The following is a 13,214-nucleotide window of genomic DNA, read 5'->3' on the forward strand; positions in this document are numbered from 1 at the left end:
GTGATTGATAACCCGCATGCACAAGGATTTACCACACTGTAAACTGTTTTACCAAGTAGGACACTATAAATGGTTTTCCAAAAGGTTTTCACTTGTTCAAAACTTTTGCTTATACTGTTTTATCAAAGTTCATATTAAACTGGTTCATGAAAAGTTTCCAAAGAATTTCTAAAGGTTTTCAAACTTATTTTACCAAAGAACACCAAGTTGTGATTTCTTAAGTATAAAGGTTTTCTTCCATGTTTTGATACTCCCTCTTAGTTTAAACTCCTACTTGATAACGCTTTCACTTCGTGATGCGTTTATACTTGTTATTGCCTCTATTTCGCTTATACTTGTAGTCGCTTATGCCTATTAGACGCTCTTACTTCACTTGATAACGTTTCCACTTCGTGATACACTTATATTTGGTAACGCTTATACTTTACGATTCGGTTATTCACACTGTTCGGTTACACTTCACGATTCGGTTATTCCACACTATTCGGTTATACCTCACGATTCGCTTATACATCACGATTCGGTTATACTTCACGATACGTTTCCACTTGTTAAACACTCGTACGTAGTTAGATGTATGCTTGTGCTTGTATAGATGCATATAAATAATGATTGAAGGACTTAGGAAGGCTTGTCCGCCCTATTTCCTTTCTTCGTTGACATGTGGTCTGGTGGGATCGGATGGCCGTCCGAAGGTCGTTTGATTCATTAGTTATATATTATGTATACAAGCATAGACATATAGGTTTACATTAGTCAGTTCAGTTATGAGTCTCTACCTCTAGTTCAACACTTATATTGGAAACCCACTACCCACTATTTGGGATGCATCTTCGGGACATGGCCTTCTCCGTCATCTAGTTGGTAACCAGAGTCTCCTGTAGGGAGAGCGGACATTGTGTGTATAGATTTATACGGGATTGATATCCCCACACCCTGAATGCTAACTACAATCCACGGCCTACCAAGCCAAGGGGTGACAAATGTCACATTTTATAGACGCTTGCAGGGCGTCAGGTACTCTAGTGTCGGTTAGTATGGTTACGAGTATCCCAGGTTACCTTATAATTCATGGCCTTAAGGTAATGGTATTTTACACTGTATTTCACACTGTATTTTAAACTGTATGCTGGAAACCCACTATCAGAGTCACACTGTTTTTAGACCTTGCTAGCCGTATCTTTCATTTGATACCGTCTGGGGTCTGTATCCTCTGTTTTAGACCTTACTAGCTGTATCTTTCATTTGATACTTTCTGGGGTCTGTATTCTTGTTTTAGACCTTACTAGCTGTATCTTTCATTTGATACTGTCTGGGGTCTGTATCCTTTGTTTTTAGACCTTGCTAGCCGTACCTTTCATTTGGTACCGTCTGGGGTCTGTGTCTCTTTTGTTAGACTGAGCCAGGCATGTCGTTCGTTCGATACTCTCCTGGAGTCTATGATTCCTCTTGCCTTAGTCAGCAGTCTTCACTGCTGAGGCATATGTTATTTTCCCTGATTTCTCCTGCTTTCTTTAATAATCAAATTCTGTATTTTGATAGTGATAGCGATTAAGGGAAAACTACTTTTTACCACATAACTCCGTCCAGTCTTGGTAGAAGACTGCTTTTATTAAAGAAAATATAGGATTTTCTGGAAAAGACACTAATGTAATGGACACTCTAAAACTACCACTTTTATTAAAGTTATTTGGATAAAATGACACTAAATACTTATGAACTCACCGACATTTGTAAAAATGCTGATACTCGCTTTTCAAATAACTTGTATTCTCAGGTCAGCAGTAGACAGGTACATCCCCGGAGCTTCTGACGAAGATAGTTTAGTACCAAGCTGCACCTATTATTATTACATGTATTACTTTGATGTATTGTAATGTAAACTATGTAAAACTATTACTATTAATGCAATGGTTGTTGTACTTTGATTACTATAATGCATGTGTTGTGATACTTGACATGACATCATCCACCCCAGAACGTTTCCGCCGTTCCGGTTTTGGGGTGTGACATTGCTAGCTACAACCTTATGACAAGTCGAAGCAGACATAACTTTCTAAACATATTTACGATGTCCGATGAAGCGTCATGATTTTTCGGGGAACTCAACAATCATAGCTCGATTATAGGAACTCATTGTAATTTTGTTAAGCTAAAACTAACTACCTTAGACTACAACTAGGAGATAACCTAAGAAAGTAGTGGTAGCGCACACAAACTCTAGGAGGTGAGTTTAGGATAAATAAGATATGTAACATCCCGAAATATCAAGAGTAGAGTAGAAGGGCTAAAAGAGTAAACTGGGAAAGAGTGACTCGGCGAGTCCATGGGTGGACTTGGCGCGTAGAGTCGCGACTGGGTCGCGTGTTAAATAGCCGACTCGGCGAGTCAGTAAGATGGACTCGGCGAGTAGGCGCTGAGTGGAGAAAACCCTAATTCTCGGGGTTGAGCCCTATATGAAGAACATAACAGCCCTCTCTCAGCCTCTTTATTCATCCTCAAGTCCAGAAACCCTTAGCCTTCGTGTGTGAGTGATCATATCTCATTTGGGAGCTTGAAGGAGGTGTTTGTTGAAGGAATTTTGGGAGTTTGAAGGCTTGGAGCAAGGGGCTTTGCTTGGATTCGAGTTTCATTGCAGTTGGGGCGTTCCTTAGAGGTAATATCTCGTTCTTGGGCTGTTGTTATGTTGTTTCTTCATTTTGGGGTTTGTGGGGAGCTTGTCTTTGGATGTAATTGGAGTCTAGAGGTTAGATCTGAGGTTGCTACCTCAGATCTGGAATGGAGAGGGATCAGAGAGCATGAAAGTCCCTGTGTTGAGTGTTGGATGAAGCTATCATGTCCCAAACCTTAGCCCTAATGTGCAAAATGCATAGATCTCTTTGGATTCACGTAAAGTTTGCCACTTTACGTGATGGATGGGTTGTAGGAGGCTAGATCTATGTTTTGGATCAATTGCATGGCCTGGAGTGCTTCTGTATGGATTCAGACCGGTGGTACTCGGCGAGTCACATGGGTGGACTCGACGAGTTGCTTGAAGATGAGTTGGAACTCAACGAGTTGGAAGAACAACTCGGCGAGTTGGATGAAGATGGCCTGGAACTCGGTGAGTTGTATGAACAACTCGGCGAGTAGGTTGAAGATAGCCTTAGACTCGACGAGTCTGTTCTTGGGCTCGGCGAGTCTTGTCGAAGAGTCCCAATATTTTCTGGTTGAGTCGAGAATCGGCGTGTCAAGGGATGACTCGGTGAGTTGTGTGCGAGTGGACTCAGAGTTGAGGAACTCGGCGAGTCTCGGGGTGACTCGGTGAGTTGAGTCGCGGCCTGGGGAAGTTCTGAGCATGGGGACTCGACGAGTCGACGGGTTGACTCGGCGAGCAGGGTCAACCAGGAGGGTTGACTTTGACTGAGGACTTTGACCATGAGTTGACCGTTGACTTTTAGGGCTCGGTCAGCGATGTGGCCTTTGAGCCAAGAGAGGGGTAAAATAGTCTTTTACCCTTAAGAGGGTGCCAAGAGAGGGTTGATTCTAGTCTCGAGAGTTATATTCATGAGAGTATATGCCTTACGTGTTAGGCGGTGGCGAGTTCAAGATTCAAGTGTGGGGATATCTGCTTTCTGCTTGCCAGGTGAGTCTTCTCACTATACTTTACCCTGAGTAGGTAACCAGAGTTATGTGACAGAGTATTTGTATGCTATGTATGATATGTGTTGTACTGCATTATTTCTATGTGATTTATGCTGTGCATGTTTCCAGAGTTGGAACCGGAGGGTTCCTAGAGTTAGAACCGGAAGGTTCACAGAGTTAGAACCAGAGGGTTCACAGAGCAGGGTCCACGGACCCACAGAGTTATAGCCTCGAGTGGCTAATATATGTTATGTGTGGTATTTTGGGGAACTCACTAAGCTTCGTGCTTACAGTGTTTTGTTTTATGTTGTGTTGCAGGTTTCTTTCAGGATTACGGGACGACACCGACTTGATTGTACACACCAAAGAAAGAGTCATGTTTTGAGGATCCTGGTTTTCTATACAAGTGAAAATGGAGTCATGTTTTGTAATTCGATTATGAATGAGAATTTAAACAAGTATTTCTAAGAATTAAATGATTATTTTAAAATGAAAAATTTGTTTGAAATTTTCGGTGTTACAAGATAATTAAATAGCCACACAACGTTTTATAATAATAAAACATGTGGACTCACCAACATTATGTTGACCTTTAAAACCACATGTATTCTTAGGAGAATGAGTCTGGTTGAAGAAGGAGGCAACCACGGTGATATAGCTCGAAGTCTATATGCTTTATTATTGTACTTTACTTTTGTGACATATATGTACCTCGAACAACTTCGTAATATATTTTATATAATGAATAAAAAGTGATGTTGCTTAATATATCAATGTATTATTCAATGTATCTCTGTGACATGAAATCCAACATTCTAACGTAGCACAACCCTATGTTTTCGCCATCGGCCGGGGGTATGACAATACTGAGGTAGGGTTAGTGTCTTAAAAAAGCTTATTTTAAATTTTAAAATAGTATTAATCATAACATTTACCTGCCATAAAATAAAAAATAGACTGGTTAACGTAGGTCTTCATTTCCATTTCAATGAATACAGTTACATATAGTCAGTTTATACAAAATTGCATGTATAAGCATAGGTCTTCAACCTCTACCATCATAACATTAAGATGATAACACCGAACAACAACACATCACATTAACCCTAACACAAAAACATCATTACCTAAACATCACAAACACATCGATACCTAATGATCACAAACACATCGATACTTAAAGATCACGTGTTCATTAGATAATGAACTTTGTCCACCAAGAAACCAAACATCACCAACATCAGTCCTACCACAAAAACAGTCAAAGAGTGCACCTTTTTCTCAGTATACTCTAAAAGACGCTGCATAACGAGCGCATCGACCCTTTTAATCACCAAATCGCGACCCATTTCCTCCTTGATTCGACCGACTTCGATCTGGTCTTCAACTATCTTTGCCCAACAATCGCAGATTATAGAGTGCAAGTCACCAAAGTTTAGCATGTAGCATGAATTTAACGAAATGGAATTCAATGATTGTGGTGGGGTAGCCATCTCGTGATTCTCGTCGAAAGCGATACTTGTCTCTTGCTTGTCGGTATTGGTTTAGCTGAAAATAGGAATAAGATTTAGGGTTTGAGTGAAAAGGCCATTCCTTTTAAGAACATAGGGTCCACAATAACCTTTAGGGCCCAAGCAAAAAACCTGACCCAACTCAGTGACATGAACGACGAGTTGACTAAGAGTTAACTCATTTGTTGACGTGGAATGTGAGTTGTATTTGAAACCTTTTAAAACAAATAGGTTATAGGACCAATTTAGCCGGTAAAATAATAATTCGTACCCCTTTAATGCAAAAAAAAAAAAGAACAACAATTATACCAAAAGAAATATCATAGTCATAGTACTACACTATCATTTACCCTTTACTAAAATCCAATCCGAAAATATACTTAACAAGTAACTAGGGGCCTACCTTCCAATCTTCCATGGTCCAAACCAACCCGACCTGGACCCGATAGTACTTTATCCATGAACCATGATCCAATACACACGGAAAACCCGTCTGAGATACGATCAAGTATTCAAGTCTGTGCTACGATTTGCTTCGCAACTACGCGGTGGGCTGCACTTCCTTCACCTCCTTAAACCCTACAAACAAAACTTCGCGAGGGTGCTGTTCGGCTTTACCGATTGAAATGTTCAAAAAGTGAGTCCTTCTCTCAACGATTTTCACGCTTTCTTGCTGCTGGCTATGGTTTTCCTGTGAATTTGTTTATATTGTATGTTTTGATTATCTGTGCATTGGGTGTCATTGATTATTGTGCTGTTGAATGATCCTATTATCTAGCTGAATGTGATTGTTCTTCTGGGTAAGCGAGTGAGGTTTACGACCACAAGTGCAAAAATTACTTTGGGCGTTTAAGACGGAATCTTCAGTAGTCCTCAATCTTCTTACAGGCAACGACATTACTTCAAAATCATAGTCTATAAAGTGATATTTCAGATTTTGAAAATCAGAACGTTGTATGACGATTCAGCATTAAATTGCTAAAACAACTGGTTCTTGAGTTCTTCTAATCTGGATTTAATTGATAAATTGAAAAATGATACAGTCTACATTTCATTCCTCTGAGTCCATTGGATTGACTTCCAATTCCAACTTTGACATTTATCAAGCTTTATATGTGTTTGGAAATACTATGGTGTTCTAGGGTTCGAAACTAACTTAATTACCATATGTTCCCCTTAGGTTTACTTCAGAAGAGGTATCTGGGCAAAATCAAGTCAAAGCTTCAGTGCAAAGAAGAATTCGACAAAGTATTGCAGATGAGGTTCTCCAATCAACTCTTTTTCTTTAACTTCTTATTCAAATAAGATTAATTTTACAAATATCCAACACTTATCTCTTCTGCAGTACCCAGGATTAGAACTAGTTATGGATGATCTGCTTCCAAAGAAGTCCCCTCTGATTGTTGCTAAATGGTTCTCCCTTTTTACTTATTTAACATACATCTGTTCTTCAAGTTTCTAACCCTTTCTTATTTTAATATTATTAGTCAAAACCATCTGAATCTGGTTGTGGTGAACAACGTCCCACTTTTTTTCAACATACGTGATGGGCCATATATGCCTACACTACGTCTCCTCCATCAATGTGAGTATAAAAAATGAGTTATATCTACAATTTATAAAGATCTAAAAACCATAATCTTATTTGCATGTAGATCCAACTATAATGAAGAAACTACAAGTAGACAGGGGGGCAATAAAATATGTTCTTGCTGGTGCTAATATTATGTGTCCTGGTCTTACATCTCCTGGAGGTATCTTGGATGAGGAAGTGGGTGCAGAAACTCCTGTGGTATGTGTTTCATAAAGCCTATGAGGCTATTAATTCATTTTTATGTTAAGATTACTTATAGTTTCCTATTTTTATTAATAATTAATAATGCTAATGTGTTGCTCTTAGGCTATAATGGCAGAAGGAAAAGAACATGCGCTTGCTATTGGATTTACGAAAATGTCAGCAAAAGATATGTAAGTAGTTGTACAAAGAGCTAATTTGTTATGATCTAAACGTAGGATTTAATAAATAACCAATAATAGTATCACATCTCGATAGAATAAACCTATCAAATTCATAGACTTGTTTAAATTGTAAATTGTTCATGTTACTACAAGATAGTGAGTTTTGTTAAAAAATCATAAAGCTTGTGTTAATCATATTTAGTGAATTAATTATTTATAAGATTGTATAATAGAATGGACAATTTCTTTTAAGGTTCATTCATATTTTTTTTACTTTTGTGTGTTTTGTTACTACTGTAGAAAGGCAATTAACAAGGGGATTGGTGTGGATAACATGCATTACCTTAATGATGGCCTCTGGAAGGTAAATATAACCACTACTTTTTCTCTCTATGAGAATGAAATAATAATTTACATTTTTTTTTTTGTATATTATAACATCCTACTTTCATTGCTTTGTTTTATTGGTATATTGTAAAATGTGAAGAAATGGAAGTAAAATGCTGTAATAAACAAATGAAATTTCATGAAAAATTTGTAGAATAAATATGTTCTGTTTTGCAGATGCAACGTCTAGATTGAGCATATGAATTGATACAGTTTTTGCAACATCAAGACAAACTACATCACTTATCTCATGTCCTTTGATATCTTTTTCTTTTTTTTTCGTGTAATTTTTAATCATCTCAAAGGGCATTTTCATGACTTGTTTGCTGTATTTTGGAATGCATTATTGTTATATCTTTTTCTATAAGGCTAAAAATTGCGAATCTGTTTTAACTTTTTAGGTGTGCGTTATCTTTGTTTGTAGTGTTTAATGATTCCTAAAAATGTTTTTTTGTTTTATTTAATATGTTTCTTTTTACTATTAACCATGTCAGTACTTTATGTTTTAAGATATGCAACTCATCGCTGTTCCTTTATGTGGAAAATAACTGAATATTCTATGTAGTTGTTTTGTTGAATATTCTGTTTGGAAGGAATATCAAAGTCCCAAATGTAAAAAAGGTTAATTTGGTAGAATTATGTCATTTTAGGGAATTGACAAGGCTCAAGAGGCTTAATGTAGACATGAACAATAGTGTAACTTATTGTTGATGTTAGACTGTTTTTGATATTGTTTGATTATATGTCTGAACATCGGATATCAAACTAAAAGCACAATTTTGAAAACAAAAGTTCTCAGAAAATAATAGTATCGGATTTTGACGATCCCATATGTACAACATGGATGAGTAACCACACATCCTGACTTTATAGTTAATTTTCATGCTTGACTTGTGCCCAATGGAAAGGATAGAGTAAGAGATACATTAATGTAAGGGTAATAAAGTATGTCATGTGTATATCATTGGTCACCACCATTTTAACTGATAGGGTGTTCCTTAAAATCAATATTTCTCACTTAAATGTAGAAATATAGCAGCAAGGTGTTTTTTTTTTTTTTTTTTTTTTTTTTTAAACCGGCAAATATATCAATAAGAAAAAGAAAGCTCAAATGTAGCAAGAAGCTAGACGATCATAAGTACAAAACATGGAAATCTCGAATAGTTCAAAGAAAATGATCACTACATCATTCATTCCAATTCCCATTCCCACTTGACTTTCTTTTATATTTGATCCAGACATATACCATTGATTTTACCATGCCCGCCACCTTGGTGGGTGAGATTCGATGGTTGTTAAATAATCTATCATTTCTTGCCCTCCAAATATTCCAAGTGTCCCATAGCAAATGACTAATAAAATTCGTCTCTTCTTTGGACAGTTTCCCCATCCTGCTGCAAAATCAAGAACTTCCACCATAGTGTTCAAGTGAGTTACATCAATTCTGCACCACTTGAAAATCCATTCCAACACGATGCGTGCAAAAGAGCATTTAACCAAGATATGGTCTCCATATTCTTCCTCATGATTGCAATACTCACAGGCTATGGATTCCAAGTGCACCTCCCGTTTTGGAGTGATATTGCAGATAAGATTTTGCACATTCTAGCTCTCCAAATAAAGCACAATATTTTGTTTGGAACTTCCTTTGCCCATTCTATTTTTTCCAAGTTAACAAGGGTATTTTGGTCGATTTTCCTCCTTAGTATATGCACCGAGTGGTTCCCATCAATAGATATATTGCATCTCCAACCTGCATTGTTTTCGTTACCTTTATACACGATGACATCAAAGAGAGGGATTCTGAATTTCATCAATTCCTTTTTTACCCCTACAATGTTCTTCCATAAGCTTGGGATTTGCGAATTGCCCAAATAATCCACATGCTTGGAGTGTAGATTATGTGTGCTTGTAATGACTCTACTCCATAAAAGAGATGGAACAGAACGTAACCACCACCACCACCACTTGACAAGTAAGGCGATGTTGAGGGCTTTGATTGATCCCACCCTAATTCCTCCGTCATCCTTTGCAACTGTAATTTTATCCCACGAAACCCAACTAATTTTTGAGGCACCATCTGATCCATCCTAAAGGAAATTTCTTCGAATTTTTTCCATTTGTTCTAGTACCCCATCAGGTGCGACAAATAGTGAAAGAAAATAGGTAGGAAGATTACCAAGTACAATCATCATTAATGTAAGTCTACGCCATAACAAAAATGCTTTCGCTTTCCAGGATGTAAGTTTTGACATGAACTTGTCTATGACAGACTTCCAATTCCTCTTTAAGTTCATATTTGCACCCATGGGTACCCTTAAGTATGTGAAAGGGAGGCAAGAGGGTTCACATCCGAGTGGTCTAGCCTAACAAGCTATCTCATCCAATGTCGACCCGAATCCAAAAACTTTGGAATTGTTGAAATTCACTTTGAGACCTGATGAGATGTGGAAGCAGCGCAATATCCTGACAAGGTTCTTAATGTTCCTTTCTGACCATTCCCCAATGAAGAGTGTATCATCCACATACAGTAAGTGTGAAAGAGTTGGGCCATTATTAGGAAGTTGCACACCTTTAAATATGCCTTTGTTAAATGCAGTCTTTAGTGTCACATTGAGCCCTTCCATGACAATGAGAAAGAGAAATGGTGATAGAGGACCCCCCTTGCCTGACGCCTCTTTCCATTGGAAATTATTTTGTTGGAACTCCATTGATGAGCATGGAAGTCCTATCCGAATTCATGCAACCTTTAATCCATATCATCCATTTGTCCCCAAATCCCATTTGATTTAGATTTAAGTCTAAGTAATTCCAGTTCACTGAATAGAATGCTTTGTCGAAATTGATTTTGAAGAGAAATACCTTCTTTTTAGCCTTTTTTCGACCATGAGCATACTTCGTTCACATGTAGAGGGCCATCCAAGACATACATGCCTTCAATATACGCATATTGTACTTCGTCAATACAATCTCACATAACCCTTTTGAGACAAGAGGCAAGGATTTTGGAGATAATTTTATATAGGCATCCAAGTAAGCTGATCGGGAAAAAGTCACTGAAGCTTAACATATCTTTTATTTCAGGGATGAGAGATATACCCCGGCCCCCGACGGGTTCACCTTAATCCATTGATGAGCATGGAAGTCCTATCTGAATTCATGCAACCTTTAATCCACATCCTCCATTTGTCCCGAAATCCCATTTGATTTAGATTTGAGTCTAAGTAATTCCAGTTCACTGAATTGAACGCTTTTTTGAAATTGATTTTGAAGAGCAATACCTTCTTTTTAGCCTTTTTTCGCCCATGAGCATACTTCGTTCACATGTAGAGGGCCATCCAAGATATACATGCCTTCAATATACGTAGATTGTACTTCGTCAATACAATCTCACATAACCCTTTTGAGACAAGAGGCAAGGATTTTGGAGATAATTTTATATAGGCATCCTATTAAGTTGATCGGGAAAAAGTCATTGAAGCTTAACATATCTTTTATTTTAGGGATGAGAGATATAAATAAGGAACTACACGTAGGGTCCAGTCTGCCAAATCATTCAAAATACTTAACGAAGAGAGCTATGTCTCCAAAAATAATGTCCCAGTAAGATTCAATAAACTTGAAGGAGAACCCGTCGGGGCCTGGGGCCTTTTCCTTTCCACAATCCCACATGGCTTCTTTGATTTCATCCAATGAGATAGATTCTTCCAAGTAGATCTTTTCCGCCTTCGATATGCATGAGAACAGGGGATTGCAGAATTTTGGATGAGAGGGCTACTTTTCATTAAACTTGTTGCTAAAGAACCGTAATGCTTCTTCTTTAATCTGATGTGGATTAGTATTCTAGCTATTGTCAATCATGATTCCGTTTATGCTATTCTTCATGTTCTTATTTTTAACATAGCTATGAAAGAAACTTGTGTTTCGTCATGGCCCAACGAATCCTTGATTTCTGTCTTAGATCAAGACTAATCATTTTCTCAAGCTCGATTATTTTTTTGATGCCATCCCTCCTTTTCCGCTCTCTGAGGTTCAAAGAGCATCATTGTTTCAACAATACTATCCAAAGAATGCACCTTAGTTTTGAGCATTTTTAGATCCTCCACTTCTTTAGGGTACTTTGTTGGCCTCCATTCTATGAGTTTATTTTTTTTAAGTGTTTGAATTTGGCAGCCAATATGCATTCAGCAGTGCCATATCCTTGGAAGTGCAACCACACATTAGCAACTACATTTGCAAAACCTTTCCTGCCCATCCAAAAGTCGAAAAATCGAAATGAGGGGGGTGTCCGAGTTCAACCGATACCGTCGAAAGTAACACGAAACAATGATCTGAAGTCTCCTTCAGAAGAGCAGTGACAATGACATTTGGGTAAATCAGTAGGAATTCACAACATACCAAAAATCTGTCAAGTTTACTTAGTTTCAAATCATCATGGTAGAAATATATGAACCTATGACCTCCCCTTCTGAGATTGATCAAACCTCCCTCATGAATAAATCTGTTGAAGCCCATTACAGTGCATGCACAAAAAATGGAATTGAATCTTTTATCCTATCTCATAACCACATTAAAGTCCCCCATTATTATCCATATACTGCCTCTGATCTCTTTGAGCCTCAACAGGTCTTCCCATAGTTTCTCTTTGTTAGGAATGGCCTGGGGGGCCATAGATGTTAGTTAGAATGACGGATGTGTCAATTCCAGCATAATTGTGTATATTGATTAGGAAATTTCGAGATTTAATAACTTCCAATGAGGTGAAAACAAGAGGGTCCCAGATGTTAAGAGGCCCCCCCCCTAATCTGCCAGCCATATGAACTTTGTCTGCCTTGAATTGATTTGTGCCCAAAAACTTTCCATATTAATGTTATCCGAATGTGCCAATTAAGTCTCCTCAATACTAATGAAGATACTTTATGTGTTCTTACAAGTCTAAGAACCAACAACACCTTGTGATCTTCTCCAATCCCAAAAATGTTTAGGGTTAGAAAATTCATTGGATAAAATTGTTCTCTCTGCTTTCACCCTTGGTTTCTACAAGAATGGGATCATCAAATGAAATTTCAAACCCAATTTTCTTCCCAATTTTGACTTTCTTCTCGCTTTCATTAAGATCACCACTATCTGATTCTTCCATTTCTAATATTTGATTTGAAGGGGCAGGTACATGGTTTAATTCTATTGCGTATGGGTGTGGATTCACTGTAATGGGATGGGTAATGTTTAATGAGTTTGGGGGGAAAAATTGCTTGAAATGGTACTAGTAGCTCTAGGCGTTGTTAGCAATGGAGATTGGGTTCTTCTTCTTTTACGCAAAGCCTTTTCTTTGAGTGTATTAGGTCTGGATATATTTAACTTGTGAACCTGAATTGTACTGGGCCATTGGATGTGAATGGGCCTAACCAACCAGGTAGGATCTTTTCTAATGTTACTTTTATGGGCTCAAGACATGACCCACATTGTGTTCGTCACCCAAGTAGGTCCCAGTAGTGTAAGTTTCATGTATTGCCTCCGACATTACCAGTTCAGCTGCATTAATTACTGGAGTCAACTCCTTATATTATATCATGATTCCAAGATTTTTACCGCCGTTTGAAATTCCATCATCGGGTTTTGACACCACTTCCGTTGGAGTTTCAACCTCTTCGCCCATGATTTCCCCTTCTTCCACTTCTGTAACACCCATAAAATTTGAGCCAAATTAAAATATTTTATCTCATTCAAAAAACA

At 37.8% G+C, this 13,214-nt stretch overlaps 1 protein-coding gene across 1 annotated transcript; it reads left to right on the top strand.

Moving 5' to 3' along the window:
* Positions 1–5,614: 5,614 nt before the first annotated feature.
* Positions 5,615–7,874, top strand: LOC145063569 (pseudouridine synthase and archaeosine transglycosylase (PUA) domain-containing protein). Its single transcript, XM_079011167.1, has 8 exons — positions 5,615–5,772; positions 6,316–6,397; positions 6,481–6,548; positions 6,623–6,720; positions 6,791–6,927; positions 7,036–7,103; positions 7,395–7,458; positions 7,659–7,874. The coding sequence occupies exons 1-8, from the start codon at positions 5,762–5,764 to the stop codon at positions 7,674–7,676; spliced, it is 546 nt and encodes a 181-aa protein (XP_078867293.1). The 5' UTR covers positions 5,615–5,761; the 3' UTR covers positions 7,677–7,874.
* Positions 7,875–13,214: the final 5,340 nt, after the last annotated feature.

Source organism: Lactuca serriola, chromosome 7, assembly GCF_051521515.1.
Source record: "Lactuca serriola cultivar US96UC23 chromosome 7, Lser_US96UC23_V15, whole genome shotgun sequence".
Taxonomy (NCBI): domain Eukaryota; kingdom Viridiplantae; phylum Streptophyta; class Magnoliopsida; order Asterales; family Asteraceae; genus Lactuca; species Lactuca serriola.